Here is a 24,244-nt window from a genome sequence, read left to right on the forward strand (position 1 = left end):
CATTGGAAAAAGCAAAACAAATAAAATATTTCAAGTGTACAGTAGTAAGTACGTCTGGCAAATGTTACTAAATATATTAAGACTGGTTCAGGTCAAACCAAGACTATGTCAGAATGTCAATATGTACACAGTGACATCATGATGCAAACTCCATCTTTATATTCTTACATCCATATCTTATCCAAACACAAAAGTTGCAGATGTTGACTCATGATGCAAATTTCGTTCCTTGCTGCTGCCACTAAAGACATCTTCGGTATTGGTACCCTCTTCCTCACTCTCAGCTATCATTCATTCTTTTTTCTCAAATAATTTTATAGCATCTAAAATGTGACTGCTATAAAAGTCTCCTTAGAATTCAGGTCAACTGTGGTCCATGAAACTTTCTTGGCAACAGTAACAAAGGTGTGTCAATCTCTTTTTCCAGTATGCTTTTTTCAATTTGTACCAGTAGTCTTTGCTTAATTAACACAATTGGAACCGGAATCTCAGTCATTGAGTGAAGCAGCCATTAAGCGAGACATCCCGTGACTGCCCATGTTACTGCATTCCACAATGACCATAATCTCAACACTCCTGGTTGCAGTCATTAAGCAACTGCATAGGTTGTTTAAGCAGATGGAGTAACAGATAAGAAATATGAAAGGAAAGGGGTCAGGGAGTTTAATATTCTCCCTGTCATAATCCAAGCAGGATATTCAGCATCTGGCGGATATCGATGTGTGTGCAACCTCTGACGGGCTTCTTAGGGCCTCCCTGACCTGCCTGAGGCACCCCACATTTGTTACTTTATTGTGCTGTCTTTCCACTCTCTGCTCAGATTTGGGGGATCTCTGGGGGTTGATGGAAAGAGCTGCCTACCGGGATCTGAGCTGATCTGTTTGTCCACCTTCCAAAGGAATTCAGCTCCCCTCTGCTATCAGAAAGGAACATCTTCAGCAGGGTGTAGAAATGGAGCTTAGATTTTCAGGATTTGGGCAAGATCTCTATACTCCACTGAAGGTGCTCAGTTTTCCTATGTTCCTGGAAGAGAATGCTTTCAGCAAGGTACAGCTTCAGCTCCTGCCCTGAACATGAAAGGAGCCTCCAACTGGGCTTCCCCCAAGCAATGGTGATGTCATTAGCTAATCTTTTCAACCTGGAAGTGTGTCAGTGCACAAGTGTCACCCGAACAGGGTACAGGAACAGAGTTCAGATCTTTGGCGGCTCCCTAAGTGGCTCAGTGGCTAAGACGCTGAGCTTGCCGATCAGAAAGGTTGGCAGTTCGAATCCCTTGTATAGGTCTCCTGCGTGAGCAGGGGAGTTGGACTAGATGACCTCCAAGGTCCCTTCCAACTCTGTTACTGAGCTCTGTTTCTCCACACCAAAGGAGATCATCTTCCTTTGGCAAGCATCTTGTTCAGCCAGCCCTCAGAAATAAGAGGGAATCCTTTCAACAGGTGGCAGCCACTTACAACCTTCCCTGCTGGCTTCCCCATTGACTTTCTAGGAAAGCCAGCAGTCAAGACTGCAAATGGCAATGACATGATTGTGTGGTGCTTATCAGTTGTAGGTATGAAAGATTTCTAAAACCCCAGATCACGATCATCTGACTTAGGGGGGATATTTTACAATGTCCAGGTGTGTTTTATGGGCCATAAAGCACCCTTTCTACAGCCATAGTAACTTAGAACAGTCTTGAGCCTTTGAGCCTTGTTGTCTCCTACCCACCAATCATCATTTAAAACAAATGTTAGCATAGGCCAAGAAATGCCAGATTCCAGTGGCAAGCCTCAATCTTTATTTGGTACCCCAGTCTATCTGGGGTCATCCCATGCTAGGAAGAATTGATTGATGTAAGGGTCATCACCACCTGTACTACATGAAAGTCTGCAAAAGTCAGGTTTATAGCAGCCACTTGCATCTGTAGCATTTAGAACACCATGCATTTCTAACACAAATCTCTTCCTGCCCTCTCCAAGTGTCAGGCTGTGAGTTCTTATACATCACAAACCCTGTATGGCCATTATATTCCCCACCTAGCTTTGGGTTCTAATATGCAGTTTTGAATGAACATACTAATTGGAAATTACCTGCTTGGGTTTTTTTTTTTTTAATCCACTGAAGGAATACAAAAGCAATTTACAGACCTTACCACTAACCATTTATTAGTAATTTAAGGAGATATGATAATCTTTATAGAGGACTCAAAGTCATTCCCAACATTGGGGCAGATTTTTTTTTTTTAAATGAAATTGGCTTAGAATGGGATACCATAGCAACTTCTTAAATGATGATTGATGGTGGAGAATTAACTATTTCAAAATATGAAATCAAAGACTGTATTATAACAGGGTGTGTGTGTGTGTTTGTGTGTGTGTGTATTTCATGTGCATTATACTGATCCCAAATATTTAATACTTATAAATAATAGAAGTACATTTGGCTGGATATCTAAAGTAGGCATTTAATTTTATGTTTGATATGAAAAGTATTGATTTATGTATTTTTAATTGTCAACCTCTCTTCAAAGTGAAATATAAAAGCTAATTACTAAATCTTACCATCACATTTCTTTCAGGCACCCTGTTTTAATTCGTAGTACTTGAGTTGAGCTTCCAAAGGTTTTATAAATCACAAAAAGACAGGGCATCACTGAATGTTTGCTCTGTATCTTAGAGACAGGAAAAATACTCTCTGTTGTGACAGTTGTCATGATATCATTTTCCTAAGAATCTCCTGCACAGCAACTTCATGTAAATTATCCCTGCTGAAGTAGAGAGATGAGACAATCTGACGGCTGCCTCAGGCATTTCACATATAACAATAGCAGCCTTAAAGGTAGGTGTCTGAAATATGAGCTTTATTTATTCACTGCTTTCTGTATACAGAAATAATAATAATAATAACAACAACAACAACAACAACAACAGCCACAGAGCAAAGAATAGCCATCAAATAGAGGCCATTCATAGCACAGTATGAAATTAGGATAGGCTTGGAAAACCAGTTTAGTGGGTAAGGCACCAGGCTAGAAACCAGGAGAGACTGTGAGTCCATGAAAGCCAGGACTTTGAACCAGCCACTCTTTCTCAGGCCACAATATCAGGTTCAGCAGTGACAAGGCAGTCAATCAATTATTGTTACAACCAAAAGGATCAACACTTGGTTAGCAATTAAAAAAACCAAGAAAAGTGAACCCTGGACTTATGAGAACAATTAGGAAGAAAAAAAAAGAAAAAGGATTAAGATATGTCAAACAAAACACCTTTTACCATTTTAAAGTCTGAAGTGTTTTTAAAAAGTATAAAGTTGACCTGATCAACCATTATGAAGAATGATGTCCACAAAGCTCCCCAGATGATGCTACTGAGGAGAGAGACATCTTTCTGATTAAATTACAACTGATTGCTGAAAATGATAAGGTTGGTTTTGCATCAGAGCCAGAGTGAATCTGTACCTCTACAAATGACAACAGTGAAATATCATTGGCAAAATGATCTTGGTAGCTTGAAAACAGATTAACTGTTGTTTGTGCTATGGCTGAATGTCACTTCTGAGAGAGGAAAGAATGAGATTGTTCAAGAGCTTTCCATTGTTTCATAAAATTGAATAAGATATCAACATATTGATATACTGTATTCCTAGGCAGAAGGTACGTTTTGTGGAGAAAGCACAACATGGCAATCTACATCTCCAATTTGCTCATGTTACCACTGATCCCTGGGCCCACATCTTTCATAGAGTTGTCATTACTCACATTGAGCACCAGACTGCAGTATATGGCCATTTCATCCTTATTTGGAACTCATCAAATATATGTATAGTAGCCATAGCTTTGGGGGCTATGCAGGCCCTAAAGCTCAGCACTGTGGACAAAGGAGTGTATATGTCTGTCTACAAAGAAAAATGTAAATCTCCTTCACCAAAAGATGAAGTAGAAGTCATTCAAATTAGGGCATGACATGTATATCACCTGTACCTTCTGATCCAAGAGCTTAAGAAAAGGACGCAGGACTGTATATATCAGTCTGAAGATAGAATTACATGTATAGTTGGAGATTTTCAAAAATCAAGGTAATCGCCAATTGTTAGAGATGAGTTCCTGTGCTGGACAAAGGGTTTAATCAGATGGTTTCAACATTACATTCTATGAGTAATTTGGTGCTTGTTCAGATGAATAATGCCCAGAATCATTATTCTCATGTTACACCAAGGGCTGAGCTTATATCCCAGTAATTCTCCTACCACTGTGTAATTACTATAGCACTAGTATTTATAGATGAAGGTTTAGGGACTTTCCTGAGGCTCAATACAGCAATGTGTTTCAATCTTGGCAACTTTAAGATGTGCAGCTTCGGCATGCTGCACATCTAGCTGGGAGTTGAAATCCACACATCTTAAAATTGCCAAAATTGAAAAACACTGCTCTACAGTAGCTGGAGGAAGAGTAATCTCTGCTCTTTAGCCATTGTTCTACACTAGCTCATGACTTGATTGTAGGCAAGATTCCTTATAGCAGGAGTATTGAGAAGTACATTTTATCACTCTCTAGAATTCACCCTCTTTTAAAATGTTATTTGGGACTGAAGAGGGACAACATGGGTACCAAGCAATCCCAGACTTTCCAAAATCAGGCATGTCTGGGTCCTAGTTTTCTCCCCCCCCACACACACCCGATTTGGAATATGTCTTTTATGTGTTGTGCAAAGCCTAATGCTGGCTTTGAATACATGGAAGTGGTATACATATGTCTTACAGCTGCAAATGTTGTGTTTTTTTTTGAAAGAATGTGAGTACCAGTATGTGAACATTTCCTATAATTACATATCAGTACTTGTATCATTTTTATACCTTTTTATCCATTTGAAGAAAAAGTTCATGAATTATATGATTTAGACTCTGGTAGCGGAAACCCATACTTAAAACTTACTCTGTTTACGATAATACTAGTAACATTTAAGCCAAGACAGCACCTGATCCAAAACAAATACAAGAAAGTTTGCCAAAAGGAGATTCTATGTTTTCCTTTAGCCTTTGTACAAATCTGGCAGCTTGTCCTATTTTCAACCACTTTTGTCATGTTCTTCCTGTTGCTGCTGAGGGCAACTTTTTAGGCAGAACAGAGGGAAAAGAAGAAACGTGAACTGAAACCAAAGATTATATCCACACATGAAGGGGAATGGCATCAAGGAACTCAGAAGCAATCAAAAGATGATCAGAATCTATATGTTGAATTTCAATGTAGTACAAATCTTCTTGATGTTATAACAAGGTTATAACATCCCAAGATATCAAAAGCATGTGGTTTGCAAATGTTAATATTCTTAAGTTTCTAACAATTTATTTATTGCTTAAATAATTGTTACAATAACTAAATATTGATTTCAGCTTGTCTCAAACTGGATGTAGAGCTAATACAGCTGTTTGCACTATAACTCCTCCAAAGCATAATGGTTGACTGAGGATTATGGGAGTAGGAGTCTAGATCATCAAGGAAGATAGATTGAAGAAGGCTTCCTGATTGGCAAAGTGAAATACAAATGCTAGGTCAATCAGAAACAACTTACACTGTAAATTGTTCACTTAACCACTTAGAATCACTGGTGCAGTTGATTTCACTTTTCCACCCAAATATTTCCCAAATAAACATCACAAGTTTACATTTGGAGAAAAGTGACGCTGAAATAATAGAAGCGACATACCTCATACAGCAATCTCATACCATGGTCAGGACAATGCCAAAAGAAAGGAGTTCATCATGTTCCTATTTTTCTTGTAAACAATAGTCCAAGACTATCTATCATTTCTGTTTCAGTCAGAAGCTACCCAGAAATAAGCTGCCACACATGGGTTAAATATGGTTCAGAATTATCAGCTTACCTTTTAATCAGCCATAAGGTAGAATCCTGTCTCTGCTTGCCCAAGCAATCAAACCTGTCCATAGTGAATAAATAGTTGCCCCTTCATTTCAATATGAATATGAATTAACTTAACCTCTATCTAACCTCTAACTACTTTTGAGAAATACACTTCTCCATTTATCCTGGGTTTCTGTGCTCCCTTCTAAGAAAACAAAGTAAACCCTCTTCAATTGCATTAGTAGATCTTTGCTTCCTAGATCTATCCACTGCCAGTCCAACACTTTAACCACCTTACCCCATTGGCTTTCTTTACTTTCTATGCAGTTGTGAAATAAGTGCCAGAATGTAATTCTGGCTGGAAATTCTGGATTCTTACTCTTGGGAAGGATAATGATTCCCATTAATACTTAAGCTCTGATTTCTATCTCCAGCTATTACTCAACTCAAGGAAGAATATAGTTCACAGGATTAGCTTTCTCGTATAAGTGAAACTCTCTTGTCAGCAAAATGCAATGAACTGGGGCTGAGAGGACCTGCTACTGTGCCGGGCTGTCTGGCTTACATCACTGCTTCCTGACATGGTTAGTTGGTTCCTGCTGATTTCTTGCTTGCTATGCTATTTTGGTAGTTGAGGGATTTGCCACTGTTAGGAAGTGACTGATGATGGCTGGGTATTGGGCTGGCTGGGCCATGTTTGACTGCAAATGATGGGAAGAAGTTCTTCAAAGCAAGATATGCTCAACGTAGTCTGGCAATGCTTTCATTGATCCTATCTGTAGTCAAGCCTAGGGCCCTGGACATATGTTAAGCCCGTTTCATGGCTATGTTCATTGTTATTTGTTTCCTTTCTTCCTTTCTATTAATGCTATTTGTGATTTTGTTTTGTTGTTTATTTAATTTTTAAGCACTGTTGAACACCCAGATCTTAAACTGGATAAATAAATATTTTACTCTACAGTAGAAATAAAAATAGTTTAAAGCTGATATAAACCAATGATGGGTAAAATTTGTAGTCCTTGAGAAATTTTCTGAACTACAAACCTTGGCATCTCTCACCATTGTCGGATGTTGTAGTTTAGCATCATCTGAAAGGCCACATTTTCTGTATTTTGACTTTAAATAATTTTTACTACCATTGTGTCAACATCAGTAATCATTCTGGTAATACAAAGAGTCACCCTGTACACAATGCCTAATTCTGAAGAAGGAACTGCTCACTCTGATATGGGAGGGGAGCACCATAGCGCTATTGTTTATCTAACTTCAAGAAAATAACCTAAATGCGAACCAGTGTTCATTTCCCTTAGGAAGCACAGTCTCTAAGGATGATGATTTTCCTTGTTATACATTTCCACTGAAAGTTTGTATAAAAGGAAGGCCATAATACTTTGCTGGTATAAAACTAATGAGTTCACTTGCCAGCTGTATCACTTTTGGAAAAAGCATGAAAAGGGAATCTGGGCTTATATAGAGCATGAGGCCTTTTCTTTTACAGCAAGAGACAAATAAATACAGGGAAATACAAGGAAATAAAATGGAAAGATAAATTAGCATGAACTAGGTTAGAAGATAACACAGGAAATTCTCTTACAGTAAGACAGACCATGGTATGTCTAGCTTTATGTTGTTTACTGTGATAGGCTGTGATTCTCCATAGCCTTGCAGCGAGGGCAGCAAACAAATTAATTAATTCAATAAATAAATAATAAATTGAAGAAAGAAAGAAAGAAAGAAAGAAAGAAAGAAAGAAAGGAAGAAAGAGAAAGAAAGAAAGAAAGAAAGAAAGAAAGAAAGAAAGAAAGAAAGAAAGAAAGAAAGAAAGAAAGAAAGAAAGGCGTTTTCCAGCATCAGCTGAAAGGCGTTTTCCAGCATCAGCTGAACCTGGGATCTTGTGTTTGGAAAATCTGAATTTTGGCATTGAGATATGGATGCAAATATGTCTTCTCATCAGTAGACATGTTTCAGGGAGTGTAGTTCTTCAATTCATGCCTCAAGAGATTTTGGAGACACATCCCTTCCCTTTCATCCCTTCAATTGGGAGTACCAGAGAAGTCCTAGCCAGCATGGTAATTTGCTTGAGAATTTTGAGACTTGTAATCAAGATGCAACACCTCTGGATCCTGTTAGGCTTTGTTTATTCAACTTGTACAGCTGCCCATCTCAAATCAGGAACTCTGGATGAACAAGCCTACCTTAAATATTGCTGCCACAAATATTGATCAAAACAGGTGGCATCTAAACTGCTATATATACCTAAAATGTAAGAAACGTTTTTTTTAAATTTGAGATCAGAAATTTATATCATATGCAATGGAAGTATTTATGTTTTAATATTGTCTACATATTCGTAGGAACATAGTCTTCGATGTGCATACAATTATGAAAAGCTTTACATGAACTTTATTTTACTATTTCGTGAGAAAGAAAAGCCAAACAAGAGTTTTACCCAACCTTTCAAAAGAAGTATGGAAAAAACAAAACATGTACTATTTCTCCCTTCATGCAAATTTATTTTAAGAGTGACTCACTTTGAATATGTAAGTGTGAACAGTGTCAATACGAAGTATTTTAAAAATAGAAGTATATTTAAATAAACCAGAGCAGCTTTGGTTAGAGAACCAAAAGGCTTTGTATAAACAGCACTGCTGTTTATACAAAGGAAGAATATTTACCAACCATCATCACTGTAGATTGATAAAGAACACCAATGGTCATATCCTGGTTCTCATTATTATATTGCATAAAGTAAAGCACCCACTCTGAATTCTTAAACACTGTTCTAAGTATGCAAACATAAAGCACTTTTCTTTGTAGTTCTCTTGAAATGACAAAGAAGCAGGGGTGAAATCCAACAGGTTCTGACAGGTTCTGGAGAACCAGTAGCAGAAATTTTGAGCAGTTCGGAGAACCAGCAAATACCATCTCTGGCTGGCCCCAGAGCGGGGTGGGAATGGAGATTTTGCAGTATCCTTCCCCTGCCATGCCCACCAAGCCACACCCTTCAAGCCACATCACACCACACCCACCAAGCCACGCCCACAAAACCGGTAGTAAAAAGAATTCGGATTTCACCACTGCAAAGAAGCCTTCATCTTTATCAGAAAATGAAGCAGTTAGGGCCGTGATGGTGAACATATGGCACGCGTGCTACAGGTGGCACGCAGAGCCCTCTCTGCAGGCACGCCAGCTGTTGCCCCAGCCCAACTCCACCATGTATGCGCACGCACCTCCTGCCAGCCAGCTGGTCTTTGGGTCTCTGCCGCGCATGCGTGGGGGGGGGATCAATATGAACACTGCCAATATTTCAAGCAAAGCTCTTCTTTCCAAAGATTATTTAGCAGCGTTTTCAAAAGAGCATGTAAAGATCCTCAATAGTACTTATATATGTCCTCAATGAAATAAATATCTGCAACATTATGATTTGAAGAATACATTTATGTGAATTTAACCAGAAATGAATCCCACTGAACTAAAGACATAGATGCAAATAAATGAAGTCCCACATCAACTGGTCCAGTTTATTGCCGATAGAATGCTGATGGAAACTTTGTATTGCATATTCAATTAAATTATTATTTCAATCTTCAGCTGTTCCTGATTTGTTCAATTCCTAAATTGAACAAAGGATCTGCGCTCCTTCCGCCGGGCTGTGAAGACCTTTTTATTCCATCAAGCGGGCTTGGCCTGATCTCTTCCCTTTTTAAATATGTAAATTTTAATCTGTTTTTTAATTATTGGGGTATTTTAATTTGTCTGGGCCAAAAAGTTTAATTTGATTTTATCGGGTTTTTAAATTTTGTGTATTTATGTATTTTATTGTTGGCTGTTCACCGCCCTGAGTCCTTCGGGAGTAGGGCGGTATACAAATCAAATAAAACTAAAACTAAATTAAATGATGGCCTTTTACCAAAATACATAGTTTCGCTATCCAAAGGATAATCATTTAACTTTGTCTGCATATTCAGAATTTACAAGATGCTGATGCTGATTTTCAGCATCTTCTCAGTAGTTAATTCCTTCCTTCAGAGGGATCACTTAGCACTTTCTTTCCCAACATTGAAAAGGATTATTAAAATGCTCTTATTTGAACATACTTTTGTCCTGACCTGATTCCAAGATTCTTAAGCTTTTAATGATAAGTTGCTTTTAATACTGAATTTCCTTATGACCTGCTTGGTGTACATATATTAACAGTGCATTGTATTATCTTCTAATATATCAATATTTAAAATATATTAACAGTGTATGAAGGAAGGAAAGTATATTACCTAAGACAAATGCCAACTATTGATTAAAAGAAAATTATTCTAAAATTACATTTTTAAATAAAACACCATGCATTTCTAAACCTATTTTTGCATGGAATTTACAGTGCAAAAATGGCAAGACCAAGACTGTGTGTGTATGTGTGTGTGTTTGTGGGTGTGGGTGTGTGGTGTGTGGTGTGGGTGTAATTTCTTAGGTGGCCAATCACTTTCAAAGTCAGCTAAATCCGTGGTGTTAAGATGGCTTTTACTCTCCAATCGGAAATTCTCCCAAGAAAGGATATTTGAAAAGTTAATCCAGCTGTCTGCATTTATTCACGCTAGGTCTTGAAATCATTTCCGTGTTACGTTTTCAAAACATCCAAGATGAGATTAAAGCAAATAAATCCAAGTGGAAATGAGAAGCCATAGAGAATCCAAAGGTACCTTTCAGGACATCTAAGCCCAACACAGAACAATTTAGATGTACCAGTTCACCACAAGGACCACAACTATTTCCTGTTCTAATGATAAGATAAACTTGTGGTTCCTTTATCAAGGTTATATTTCTTGCTGTGTGTCTGATATTGCTAGATGGATGTCTCACTACTTCCTTTGGCTTCTTATGGCCAAATGTTGAACTCCTCCTTCTAATACGGGAACATTTATTCCAACTGTTCAATTTTGATAACAATTGCATTGTGCTACCTTCTTTCTTTGTGTATGCATATGAGATAATACACATGTTTTAAATTACACTGCCATCTTTCATTGCCACTACAGTTAAGGCAGAAATTGCTAAGACGGTAAAACCATTAGTTGAAGCCACTGAGAATATGCATTGTTTGCTTTAGGTAAAACACCATTGTGGGTGATTTGTCAGAAGATGTGATGTTCTCAGCATAACTTCTGTATAAAAACCATATGTTTTTTGATAAAACACAAATCTGTGCATCTCAGCCCTGATCATACCAGCATGCATTTACACTAGGGTGAAATAAATCTGGGTTGTTTGTAGGCAATACACATTTCAAGGGCTATGCATCTGGCCTTTTTTTAAAAAAAGCTTTTTAGAAAGGGTACTTGCAGCTTTTGCAGAACTTGTGCGCAATATTTCCATGCTATTTTTAACTAAAATGCCTTCTGTGGCCACTTGGACGTGTTAGATTGCAACATATGCAGTCCTGACATTGCTTGCTTTAAATTACAATCAATTTATGAATGCTTTAAATTACCAATTCTATGCTTATATGGCATATGTTATTCTAAACCAAATAGGATTTCATCCAAAGCAAATTTACAAAAGTTCTCCAAATACGCAGAGTTTAATAAAATGATAATTTGCTAAACCATATATTTATTATTATTACATTTTGATAGTTGTGAAACATTGTGCTCTACTTATCCATTTACTATATTTTTCTAAATGTCACAGCCTTGTACTTACACCTCTGTAATATTAAATAGTATACATAAAAGCTGAATTAGTGCTGCTTTTACTAGTGCAACAAATCAATATTATGAACATATTTCATATCTATGTATCTCTGTCTACATTTACTATATATCCATATTTCTATCTCTATTTACGTAGATGATTACATGAATTTAACAGATGTAGAAGTTAGAGATATTATAATAAACCCATAAACCGGCAGGAATTGAAGCTATTTTGTCCCTTGCCAAAAAAATAATAGAAGCAATTATAAATTGACAGTTGCTATTTTTGTTGTTGCTTGGATATCTTTGAAGGCTGTTTAAGAAAGGAATATTGATTTATTAAATGCTAAATAGCTTGATTCAGAACAAAATCCCACTGACTTTGGACTAATTTCTTTATGAATGTACCTATAATTTAGGAAAACAGCATAACCAAATCTAATGCTACATCTATTCTATCCATCAATCCATTTGCTACCCATCAGCAAAAAAAGAGGAAAATTGAATTATAGAACAAAGAAAAATCTTACCATTTGAGATCTGTTCTTTGGACAGCCATTGATGTCTTCAATCTTCTCATTTGCTAAAAATGAAAAGAAAAATAATTTGAACAATACATGCACGCACACCTACACAGAAACCAAATCTGTTTTAAAGACATCTGGTGTAGTTATCCAAAGCACTTGTTGCAACTAAATCAAACAGCCTAGAGTTGTGATTGCCCAATCAAAACAAATGTGTTAAACATAAAGAGTCACCCGACTGAATATTTTCTCCTGAACCATTCTTCCTGAGACAGCTGGAGAAGGTCACTGCCATCTCAAAAGGAGACAACTGGGCTGGCAGTTTTTCTTAAAGTGATGGGCAGAGTTTAACAGCCTGATATTTCAAATATGAAAGCAACATGCACGACTTCACCATTGGATTTTTATTTAATAAATTGTGGATTTGTATAACCCAAATAACATCCAAAAGAAAATTCTCATTTACTGTCTCTGGTACTGACGTTTCTAGATTTCCAAGGTCTCTCTACCAAGCCACACATACAAAATTCCAATGCTCATCGTGCAAATACAGTGCTATGCACTTTAATTGTGTGGTAATGCGATTTAATTGTGTGATACTCAGAATTCTAATTCAAACAGATGCCATTTTCTCTAATCCAGCAGCTGTCTCAATTATTTTGAAGCATCATATCAAGTTATTTTGATACAGCCTCTGCTGTGAAAAGGGAGTACCTGAATGAAAGAATGAAAATAAAGAGTTCATAAATAGACACTTATCTCCTTTGGCTATCAAGATAGCCAACCTACCTTGATAGCGTGCCTGCCGTCCCTGTCCTACTGTCCCACTGTCCCCATTTATATGTACTCATTTTATGTGTTTATGGCTATGTTTTGCTTATTTATATCCATTTATTTGTGCCATTTTTTCATGTGTCCATGTCTATGTCTATACTGATACTTGTTCCTTGTACTTGTTGACAAAACAAACAAACAAACAAACAAATAAATAAATAAGATGTTGCTAAACTACAATTTTCAGCAGATCTTGCTTGCATGGCCAATGATAAGGTACATGAGGATAATGTAATGATCTTGAAGAAAGCCATAAATTCCATATGCTATATTAGCCCTTAAAAACTCATGTAAGGCATTGCAGACAGAAAAGCATTCATATAAAACACAAATTTACTGAAGACACCAATGCTTTGATTTTCCAATGCTAGCCATATTCTTGAATGATTGCAAACACAGATTTAATAAGGAAAGAATCCTAATACTCTGTATATAAAAATTGAATGGATGGATCCTGTAGGATTTGGCAAACTTGGCTAAACATGGTTAACTTATAAAATAAAAATACCCACTATCTTTTGTATGTAGACACAGGGCTTGCTGGATTTAAGACATAGACTATTGAGAGTGATGCCATTCATACAAACACTGGCTGGTTCATTTGGAAGGCTTTTACAGGCCTCCTATGGTAAATCTAACAGTACAGCCAATGGTATCAAGGTAATCAGAAAGACTGAACAAGAAGTGAAAATGGAATTTCCTCATGACATTGTTTCCATTCAATTCCTCCGAAATGTTTTAAAGATCACTGCCTAATCATTGCTGCTCCCGTTGCTCTTGGAACACAGAGCAGCAAGGAGCACCATTGGCCAATCAGAGCTCCCACCAGCTGACCAATAGGAAAGTGGAAACATCATTTAGTTAGTGACTTGTCTCATGAGCTATGAAGTTCTAAAGGAGTAAAACTCCTTGGCTCCCAACTTTACACACACAAAAAAGAAATAATATCTCATTTCCCATGTTATCAGCATAGGTTCTATATATTTGTATATTTGGCTATTATTTTTTTTTTTAAAAAAAGTTCTACACTGCCAAGAAAGAAGATTGAGTTCTCATTTGTCCTGAATATAAATTGTCACTGCACTATCTGATAACAGCATGCCATCATAGTTTTCCAGCCAGTACCTTTTCACAATGGTTACCAATCATGAGTGCTGGCTGCAGTATAGTGTCTTCATATGTGTGGGAAAAAAGGAAGTGAATAATTAGAAGGTGTGAGGCAAGGAAAATCAAGTCAGGCAGTGTTGATTAACACAGTATAAATCAGTAACTATTATTATGAACTATAATAAATTAGGTCAACACTAAAATCCATTTTCTAACCGAACTGAAATATAATTCTAAACATTTAAAAACCCAAATTTAGGATGTAGTGCAAATCCATAAAGTAAATTATAATCTAAACATGCCTTCCAGTTAAAATTGGACTAAACTATTTACTTTTCTAATATGAAGTTATTTTAGACATCAAAGCATAACGCCCTAACATAATTAGCTGTTTTCCCAAAGAAAGGATTGAGCACTCTTTCAAGTCAAAATTGGTGAATACTGCTTAAACAAGGAAAATCAAATAAATCAGTTGCTTTTCTTCAGGTTAATTCCTGCTAAATTTTACAAGCTGCCAAATTGTAAGTTATGGATGGGTTCCATAGTGGAATGTTGAAAAAGTGAAGAGAAACATAGAATTGATCTATGTAGCCTAGTAGTAGTCTAGAGCAGGTCTTTTCAAATTGGTGAGAACCTAATGGGGCTCTGTGAAGATTAAGGGGGGGGGGAATTAAAAGTTCATTTCAATGCAGTCACATTTCTATCACTAGTGCTTCTTGATCTAAGAATTGATTTTTAATAGCAGGTTCTGTAGAATGAAAATGTTTGAAAACTCCTGGTCCAGAGATAAAGGGAGCCCACTGAGCAATCTGAAAGGATGGATTCAGCAGTTTCACGTTTTCTATCATTGCAAGAGTGCAAATATTCTGGAAAGCTTATCTGAATTTTCTGTTAACAGTATCAATAGGAGTCAGCCGAAGTGAAATGCCTTCTATGTGGAGGGTACTTCTAATGGCATAAGACTATAACTGATAACTCAAAAGGATTCTTGTGAATTATCCAAAACCACTTAGGTGGGAAGGGTGGCTATACAAATAAATCAATAAATAAAATTCTAGTATAAAGATTTATTTATTTTATTTATTTAATCTAATTTTTATACCGCCCTTCTCCCGAAGGACTCAGGGTGGTGCACAGCCAAAGATAAAACAAACACATATATAAAATTTAAAAGCAATTTAAAAACATATTAAATAATTTGGCCCCATCATCATTAAAAAACAAAACAACCCATTAAAATTGATGTTTAGGCCAGCCCAGCTTGTTGGAACAATAATGTCTTGAGGGCACGGCGAAAGGTATGAAGGTCAGGGATCATCCGTATCTCCAGGGGCAATTCATTCCAGAGGGCGGGTGCCCCCACCGAGAAGGCTCTCCCCCTGGGGGTCGCCAGTTGACATTGTTTGACTGACGGTACCCTGAGGAGTCCCTCTCTGTGGGAGCGTACTAGCCGGTGGGAGGCTATCGGTAGCAGAAGGCGATCTTATAAGAACCCAGGTCCTAAGCCATGGAGCGCTCTAAAGATGGTAACCAACACCTTGAATCGCTCTGGCTCCCAGAGTAGCTCGCACAGGAGAGGTGTTACATGGGCGCGCCTGTCGCTCCCATAATCACCTGTGCGGCCACATTCTGGACCAGTTGGAGCCTCCTGGTGCTCTTCAAGGGGAGCCCCATGTAGAGAGCATTACAGTAGTCCAGACGGGAAGTGACAAGGGCATGAGTGACTGTGCGCAAGGAGTCCCAATCCAGAAAGGGACGCAACTGGTGAATTAGGCGAACCTGATAAAAAGCCCCCCTGGCCACAGTTGTCACATGATTTTCTAGAGACAGCCGCGCATCCAGGAGGACACCCAAGTTGCGAACCCTCTCTGAGGGGGCCAAGATCTCACCCCCAATAGTCAGCGATGGAACTAGCGATGGAACGACACCGGAAACCACAGCCACTCGGTCTTGGAGGGGTTGAGTTTGAGCCTGTTTCTCCCCATCCAGATCCGCACGGCCTCCAGGCACCAGGACATCACATCAAGGGCATCATTGGGGTGGTCCGGGGTCCAGCTGAGTATCATCAGCGTACTTCACCCCAAAACCACAGATGATCTATCCCAGCGGTTTCACATAAATGTTGAACAAGAGGGGTGAGAGGACTGACCCTTGTGGCACCCCACAAACAAGGCGCCTCGAGGTTGAACTCTGCCCCCCTGCCAACACAGACTGCGTACGGTCAGAGAGGAAGGAGGAGAACCACTGCAACACAGTGCCTCCCATTCCTAACCCCTCCAACCGGCGCAGCATGATACCATTGTCGATGGTATCAAAAGCCGCTGAGAGATCTAATAGGACCAGGACAGAGGAACAACCCCTGTCCCGAGCCCTCCAGAGATCATCAACCAATGCGACCAATGCCGTTTCTGTGCTGTAAGATGATCGTTCACATCTAAAGTTTATGGCCAACACACTTGTACAGAATTTTGTGATGGATGTCAACACAATTGTCAGCTTGTTTAGTAGATACCTGTATTAACCATTTGTGTTTTCTTTTGCAGGGGACCCATTGCAGTGCTGTGCTTGGGGTAGGCCGTGTGCATTGTACATAAATATCATGATGTTTGAGAAAATTATCATAATTATAACACTCCTAACTGGAAAGAGGTTTGAAGTTTTTTTGCTTCTTTTTTTAAACATTGTGAATTTGTTATATAGCAGTGGCCCCCAATCTTTTGGGCACCAGAGACTGGTTCCATGGACGGTGGTTCTTTCACATGGGGAGGGCCCCTGGTTTTGTGCTCTGCCTGAATGTGCTCTGCCTGAATCCCATACATGCGTGGATGGGGCTATGCTCACTTGCACAGCCTGGTACCTGGCGGACCACAGACCAGTGCTGGTCCTGGCCTGGATTTGGGAACCCCTGTTAGTATAAACATAGTATACTTCTACATAACTGAACCTTAGACTTCCACTAATATGTTTTGACACAGAATTTTGATTCACTGCATTGCAGTGAATCAATGCAAGTATAGTATTGGGGGGGGGATATCTATTGACCAAAATAAGTATTTATAAAATAGTAGTGCATACATTCTCTGAAAATGAGCTTTTGGCTTTCTCTTCTTCCATGTCAAAGGAGCAAATTACATGGCTTAATTCTATGTGAAAGCAGAATGTGGAGTGCCATAGCATTTTTTATTTTTTTTAAATTTGATTTATATGCCACCCTTCTCCGGAGACTCAGGGCGGCTTACAATGCGTTAAGCAATAGCCTTTATACTTTTGTATATTTATACAAAGTCAGTTTATTGCCCACACAAACTGGGTCCTCAATTTACCTACCTTAGAAAGGATGGAAGGCTGAGTCAACCTTGAGCCTGGGGAGATTTGAACTTGCAGTAATTGCAGGCAGCTGAATGTTAATAACAAGCTATTAGTCTGCTGCGCCACCAGGCTCTTTATTTATTTCTTCTATAGGGGCAATTTCAAAACTGGAAGTCAGCCTAAAGGTTCTTGGTGACACATTCCAAGGCAACTAGCTTCTTCATGGAAACACAAAGAACTAAGAGTCAAATGTAGAGAGTAGAGCAAGAGAATGTTTTCTCCCCCAACATACTACAGTGAAGTATTCCTTAAATATCTTTGCTGGGCAGCTGCTGGTTTACTCACTTATATATAGAATTCAAAGTGACCAGCAAACCAAATTCCTTTCAGCAAACAAAGTTCAGAGGGCAGCAATATGTAGTGACAGAGGTCTTTTTGTCATGGGCACATGTCAGTAATAGCAGCATATCAATCCAGAAAGTGCAAGCAGCCACTCTGAAAAACATGGCGCTTAGGCAAATGGCTGAAATTCATAAGATATCTTTCTGTGGTGTATGGAGGAAGGAAAGGCAAGAGATCCAAAAAAGTAGAAGTTCCAAAGGTGCTTTTTCAGGAGGCAACTGGACTTCCTTGTTTTTTTTCTTTGAAGATGTTTGCCTGCAAGGAATATAAATCCTTCCATTCCCCACTATCCACTCAGAGCTAAAGAAACTTCTTGGATGAGAAGTGAAATGTTTTCAAAGAAAAAAAATACATGAAAGTCCAGTTGCCTCCTGAAAAAGCCTGTATTGGAATAAGCATGACCTGGATGACAAAAATCTCCACAGACAAAAAACCAGGACACAGCATGAATACAGGTAGTCCTCGACTTACGACCACAATTGACCCCAGAATTTATGTTGCTAAGTGAGAAAGTTGTTAAGCAAATTTGTCCCATTTTATAACTTTTCTTGCCACAGTTGCTAAGTGAATCACTGCAGTTGTTAAGTTAGTAACACCGTTGGCTAAGTGAATCTGGCTTTCCCACTGACTTTGCTTGTCAGAAGGTCACAAAAGGAGATCATATGATCCCAGGAAACTGCAACTGTCATAAATATGAACCAGTTGTCAAGCATCTGAATTTAAATCACGTGACCATGGGAATGCTGCAAGGGTCATAAGTGTGAAAAATGGTCATAAATCGCTCTTTTCAGTGCCATTGTAAATTTGAACAGTCACTAAATGAACCGTTGTAAGTTGAAGACTACATGTAGTAAAGACACCAAGACAAGGCAATCAGCTCTGATAACATGCCATGAACCTGAAAAATGTAAAAAATAGATGTTAAAAAAGTAAAAAAAGTAAACGAGGCCAACAGTGTGGGAGCTGCAAAGTCAGATCAACAGTACAGCTATCTATAAACAATGATTAATACTGCCCTGCTGATTTCAGTAAAGGTTGATAATACCACATGCCAATGGTTTGAGATGTGATAGCAGCTGAAAATGCCTCTTAGGTATTCACGATTCAAAAATAATAATAATTACACCAACAGATCACTAACTCACACCAACATGGTTTCTTTCACCGCCCACTACCGTTTTTCTCCGTTTTGCTCATTCACTTAGCAGTGTAAGAATCAATAAATCTATCTCCCTTACATCCACCCATTCACCAGTGCCTGTTCAATTATTTTCACAACTTGGTTGAGACATTTATAATTGCAATCTGATACAGCCGGTCCATTGTTAAATTCTTTTGAGAATAATTGTGGTTTTTATTTATAAATCTAATGAATAGAACAGAAAGGCCTGTTTCCCTACAGTGGCCAACTACATTTCAGTCGGAAGCCTACTAATATTGGGTTGAATCTTCTCACTATCTCCTACTTTCACTGTTCAGCAAAGTGATATTTTGAGGCATCCTTTCTTGATTCTATAAACAGTATTTAGCCATCTTGGCTTATAGCCATAGATGGTTTCATCTTTCTTATCCTATTCCTTTTCCAGTTAGACTATTGTAGTGAAATCCATATTTTAATATGTATTGAATGAATATTTCAGTCTCTATTCCTTCTTCCTCCATCCCACTGGCCTTGCTGGTTTAAAAGAGGAAATAATATAACAGATCTTCCAAATCGTTTCTACAATATTATGTACATTTCAGATATTTGTATTATGTTCCATGCTTAGTCACTATAAACAAATCAACTACAAATATTATCATCATTTTTTGTAAGAATTTCACAACTCTGATCATTTTAGAAGCATTTCCCCTGATCTTTTAAAATTTTACAATCCTATGTCCTATTCATACTAGCATAATGCAGATATTAAGATTAAAATAGATGGAATTATCAGGAAAACAAATTCAAATAATGTTTCCTAAAACAGGAATTTGCGATGTCTAAGATCATGGATTATGGGGCTATAAACCATAACCCATGTAGAAGCCTTTTCAGTAGGATTTTATGGCACATCGTTTGCCATCATTTTTTTCTTATTGTTCGAGTTGCTTTGGACTTGGGCAGCATCTAAATTTTTTTTTTAAAAAAAAATTAACATTCTATTTTCATTCAAGAGATAGCTTCTCACTAATATATGCATATGACATACATGCCATGAGAAAGATTTGAGTAAGATTTCATTGCTGTATATTGAAGAAAGTCAAAGAAATTGCTCAGTGGTATCTACCATGCAGTGTCTCAGTAGGAAACCAATGGGAAATGCGAGCAAACAAGTCTTAATAAAAAAAATTTAAAAATCACAATCAGAAGGCCTACTGAAATGTTCTGTCCACAAATTTTCTTTTCTTAGATAACCAAAGTCACATAGCAATAGCTATTCTTTTCAACCACTTTTCAAAATAGCAATCGCACTTAAGACTTATATACTGCTTCACAGTGCTTTACAGCCCTCTCTAAGCGGTTTACAGAATCAGCATATTGCCCCTGAATAATCTGGGTCCTCATTTTACTGACTCGGGAGGATAGAAGGTGAGTCAAACTTGAGCCGGTGAGAATTGAACTGCCAAACTGCTGGCAGTCGGCAGTTAGCAGAATTAGCCTGCAGTACTACACTCTAACCACTGCCCCACCATGTATTGCAATTTTCTGAGAACCCAAACAAATCTGATTTATCTGAATACCCAGAGAGCTGTTTAATTTCACATTAAAAGTTGTTAGGCATTTTTTTTTAAATTTTAACAGGCTGCTTTCAAACACTTAATATGTTTCTAAAGCCCTTTCAAGATGATTGTGGAGTAAGTATTTGTTTATATTTAAACAGTCCTGTACCCCCTGCATACAAAGAGGAAAACACAGATCATATATAAATGAGAGCTCCCTGCACTATGAGCTTAGTTGTTATGCTAATGACTGTCATTAGCATGCAAGTGAATTGAGCCCTGATACGGCAGAGGCCAAACTAGATGCAATACCCATTTGCACAATTAGCAACTCCATGAATGCTTTTTTTTTTTCCTTTTTTTAAAGTAAACTGCAGATGCTCAGTCCAGCTCATGGCCATGTCATGGGAAGTGGGGAGAGGGCTCCCATCTATAGCTAGGGAATTACATGCATTGGCAAGCAGATCTTTATTTGACATATCACAATCTGTAGTCACAAGGAATTCTGAGGGTAGAATAGCCACAGTAATGTGGAAATCATGAATCTGTAGCACTTGAGTGCTTTATATTAGATTCTACATTCAGAATTACTTTCACTTCGGCAACCCTCCCACCAGCTTCCAGGTGTTTTGGATTACAACATTCATCGACTTTTATCCAGTCTCACTAGAGATAATGTGACCTGCAGCGCAAAGGATGTGGAGATGGCTGGATTAGCCCGTAGCCACAAGAATGTCAGAATTAGTGGCTCTCCTCTTAGGTTCCTTAAGGAGGTGTGATGTTCTGATTCCCATTTTATCAGTTTTACAAAAGCTGCTGCTGCAGTCAGCATAAGTGTTTGTTACCAGTTCAGAAGTGGCAATGAAATTCAATGTGCCTAGGCTTAAAACATTTGGGATGCAAATGACTACAATTCTTTCAGTGCTAATTTTGGAGATTAAAATAGGAGCAGGTGTGTTTAAACAGGGATTTCATTTGAAAAGCGTTATCGGGTGGGAAGGGAGAGCAAAATTATCGGTTCAGAGCAACTGCAAACCAACAGCAGAAAACAAGTCAGCAAAAGAGAATTAAATCACAAATGTAATGGAAGTCCAATCAATTTTATATATTATTTTTGCTGTATACATTGTAATTTGAGGTCCATTGACGCTCTTACTACAGAAGTTAAGACACTCTCCCATTCTCTAATAATAGAAATCTCTAGTTCTGATTGCTCTTTTTCTAAAATATTTTTGTTAAAATTTACAAATATTAAAAAAAATACACATAAGAAAAATATTAAAAAGTCAAGAAATGAAGAAAAATGAATGAGTTCCTCTTCCCTCCAGACAAGTATAAATAATTTGGCTAATTTGATATTATTCTTCTCTAGTATTATAATTTTTTTAGAAAAAATCTCTTCTTTCTATTATTCACCTTATTAATAGTCAAATTACAGAAACCACATCATTCAATCCCAATCAACAAAAGTCTACTAATAGTTACCAGAAATATGAACACATATTTTAATTTTAATCAAAAATTTCAATTTTATAATCCAAGCTTACCATTATATCTAAAGAGATAAAACAAACAAAAAAAATCTTTCCCCATTTACAAATTGTATATCCTTGCTATACAATCCTGGTCTTTAAAAAATTCCATTAACAGATGCCAGACGCCATAACAGATATGTTTTAATCCTCATCAGATAGATGCAATTTATGCATTTTCTTTTCATTTTTTTTTTTTTTTTTTTTACAAAAAGTCTAATCTTAGTTCCAATCGAGTGGTGACCCACAAACTGATTTCTTATCAGTTTCTCCTTGTCTCCTTCCTGGAGTAGATTGAGCAGTTTCTCTTTGTCTCTTCTCAGACAAAGTTGATTTGATTTTCCATACATTGCTGTTGTAAATACAACATAACTTCTTATAATTAAAGGGGATATACAAATAATAATTAAAACATCAAATGGTCCATTGGTCAAATGGTAAATCCATTTTGACACTGTTTTCCACAACACTTATATACTGGGATTTAAAAATCCATATTTGGAGCTACGTCTTTTTCCATATCATTTTTATAAGCCAAAAATTGTTAAATCCCAAATTCAAATCATTCCGAACATCAGTCTCTGTTTTATCCAATAAAACCTGTTATTTTTCTACATTCTCTGCTATAGTACCACACTATCTTGTAAAATAGCAATAGCACTTTGACTTCACAGTGCTTTAAGGCCCTCTCTAAGCGGCTTAAAGGACCAGCATATTTACCCCAACAATCTGGGTCCTTATTTTACCAACCTTGGAAGAATGGAAGGCTGAGTCAACCTTGAGCCAGTCAGGATTGAACTTCTGGCAGTCAGCAGAATTAGCCTGCAATACTAAAAACTGCTAAAAACTGATGGTAGAGCTTCTAACATTTAATATATGTAATATATTAAATGTTATATATGCCCTATAATATGAATACAGGTAATCCTTGAGTGATGACCACAATTCAGCCCAAAATTTCTGTTGCTTAATGAGACAGTTGTTAAGTGAGCTTTGCCCCATTTATGACCTTTGTTGCCACATTTTTAAGTGAATCACAGCAGTTTAGTAACAGGGCTGTTAAGTGAATCTGGCTTCCTCACTAACTTTGCTTGTCAAAAGGTCGCAAAAGGTGATCACACAACCCTGGGACATTGCAACAGTCCTAAATATGAACCACCGCCAAGCATCCAAATTCTGATCACATGACCATGCAGTGGTCATAAAGGTAAAGGTTCCCCTCGCATACATGGGCTAGTCGTTCCCGACTCTAGGGGGCGGTGCTCATCTCCATTTCAAAATCAAAGAGCCAGCGCTGTCTGAAGACAATCTCCATGGTCATGTGGCTGGCATGACTAAATACCAAAGGCGCATGGAACGCTGTTACCTTCCCACCAAAGGTGGTAAAAAATTTGCATTTTTACATGCTTTTGAACTGCTAGTTTGGCAGAAGCTGGGACAAGTAACAGGAGCTCACCCCATGCCGTGGCACTAGCGATTCGAACCGCTGAAGTGCCACCTTTCGATCGACAAGCTCAGCGTCTTAACCACTGAGCCACTACATCCCTGCAGTGGTCATACATGTGAAAAACGGTCATAAGTCACTTTTTCAGTGCAGTTGTAACTTTAAATGGTCACTAAAGGAATGGTCCAGGACTATTAGTACAGCCAGTTTGGCCTAAAGATTAAAGCATCAGGCTAGAAGACAGGAAACTGTGAGGTATAGTCCTCCCTTAAGGCAAAAAGTCTGCTAGGTGACCTTTGGCCAGTCACTTTTTATCATTTCTAGGAAGAAGACAATGGCAAACCTTTTCTGAAATCTTTGTCTAGTCACCAGGTGGCAAATCAAAGTCACTACATACATACATACATACATACATACATACATACATACATACCCCATACTCCCCCCACACACATATCCATGCATATCATTATTGTCAAAGAAAGAACACAATACAAGACTCCAGCCTTGCTCTGCCCACATGTATATTCTATTCTTTCAACCCTAAATATGTTACTTATTACCCTTGGCTAAAAAAAAAAAAAACTTGCTCAGGTCTGCTGCAAGAGTTTGAAAGCTAAAAACCAATGCTTTTCATTTCTCCCAGAAACAAACCACCATCTGCATGACATTTTCTGCATGGCTTGATCTAGTTTCTTGATATGGCATGATACAGTTTCTGGCTTCTGAGTGCTTCTGAATTTTTTTCCAACTGAGATTTCCAGACCAGATATAAAGACAGATTCAGGTCTTAAGGTTACGCAGGTCATCCATAAATAACAGTTACTTCCAAAACATGTCATCAGAACTTTGCAGGTCTGGG

The 24,244-nt window shown here is 37.9% G+C and overlaps 1 protein-coding gene across 2 annotated transcripts in view; it reads right to left on the reverse strand.

Annotated features, from left to right (window-relative positions):
- The window catches only part of NAV2 (neuron navigator 2), a 298,412-nt gene that overhangs the window by 186,500 nt on the left and 87,668 nt on the right, over positions 1 to 24,244 (reverse strand). For both annotated transcript variants that reach the window (XM_070935086.1, XM_070935079.1), the window contains exon 3: positions 12,058 to 12,110. In XM_070935086.1, the coding sequence (XP_070791187.1) occupies positions 12,058 to 12,110 (53 nt within the window). The remainder of the gene's footprint in view (positions 1 to 12,057; positions 12,111 to 24,244) is intronic.

The sequence above is a fragment of the Pituophis catenifer genome, unplaced genomic scaffold, assembly GCF_029215685.1.
Source record: "Pituophis catenifer annectens isolate HBS135680 unplaced genomic scaffold, rPitCat1.0.hap2 SCAF_1, whole genome shotgun sequence".
In the NCBI taxonomy this organism is placed as follows: domain Eukaryota; kingdom Metazoa; phylum Chordata; class Lepidosauria; order Squamata; family Colubridae; genus Pituophis; species Pituophis catenifer.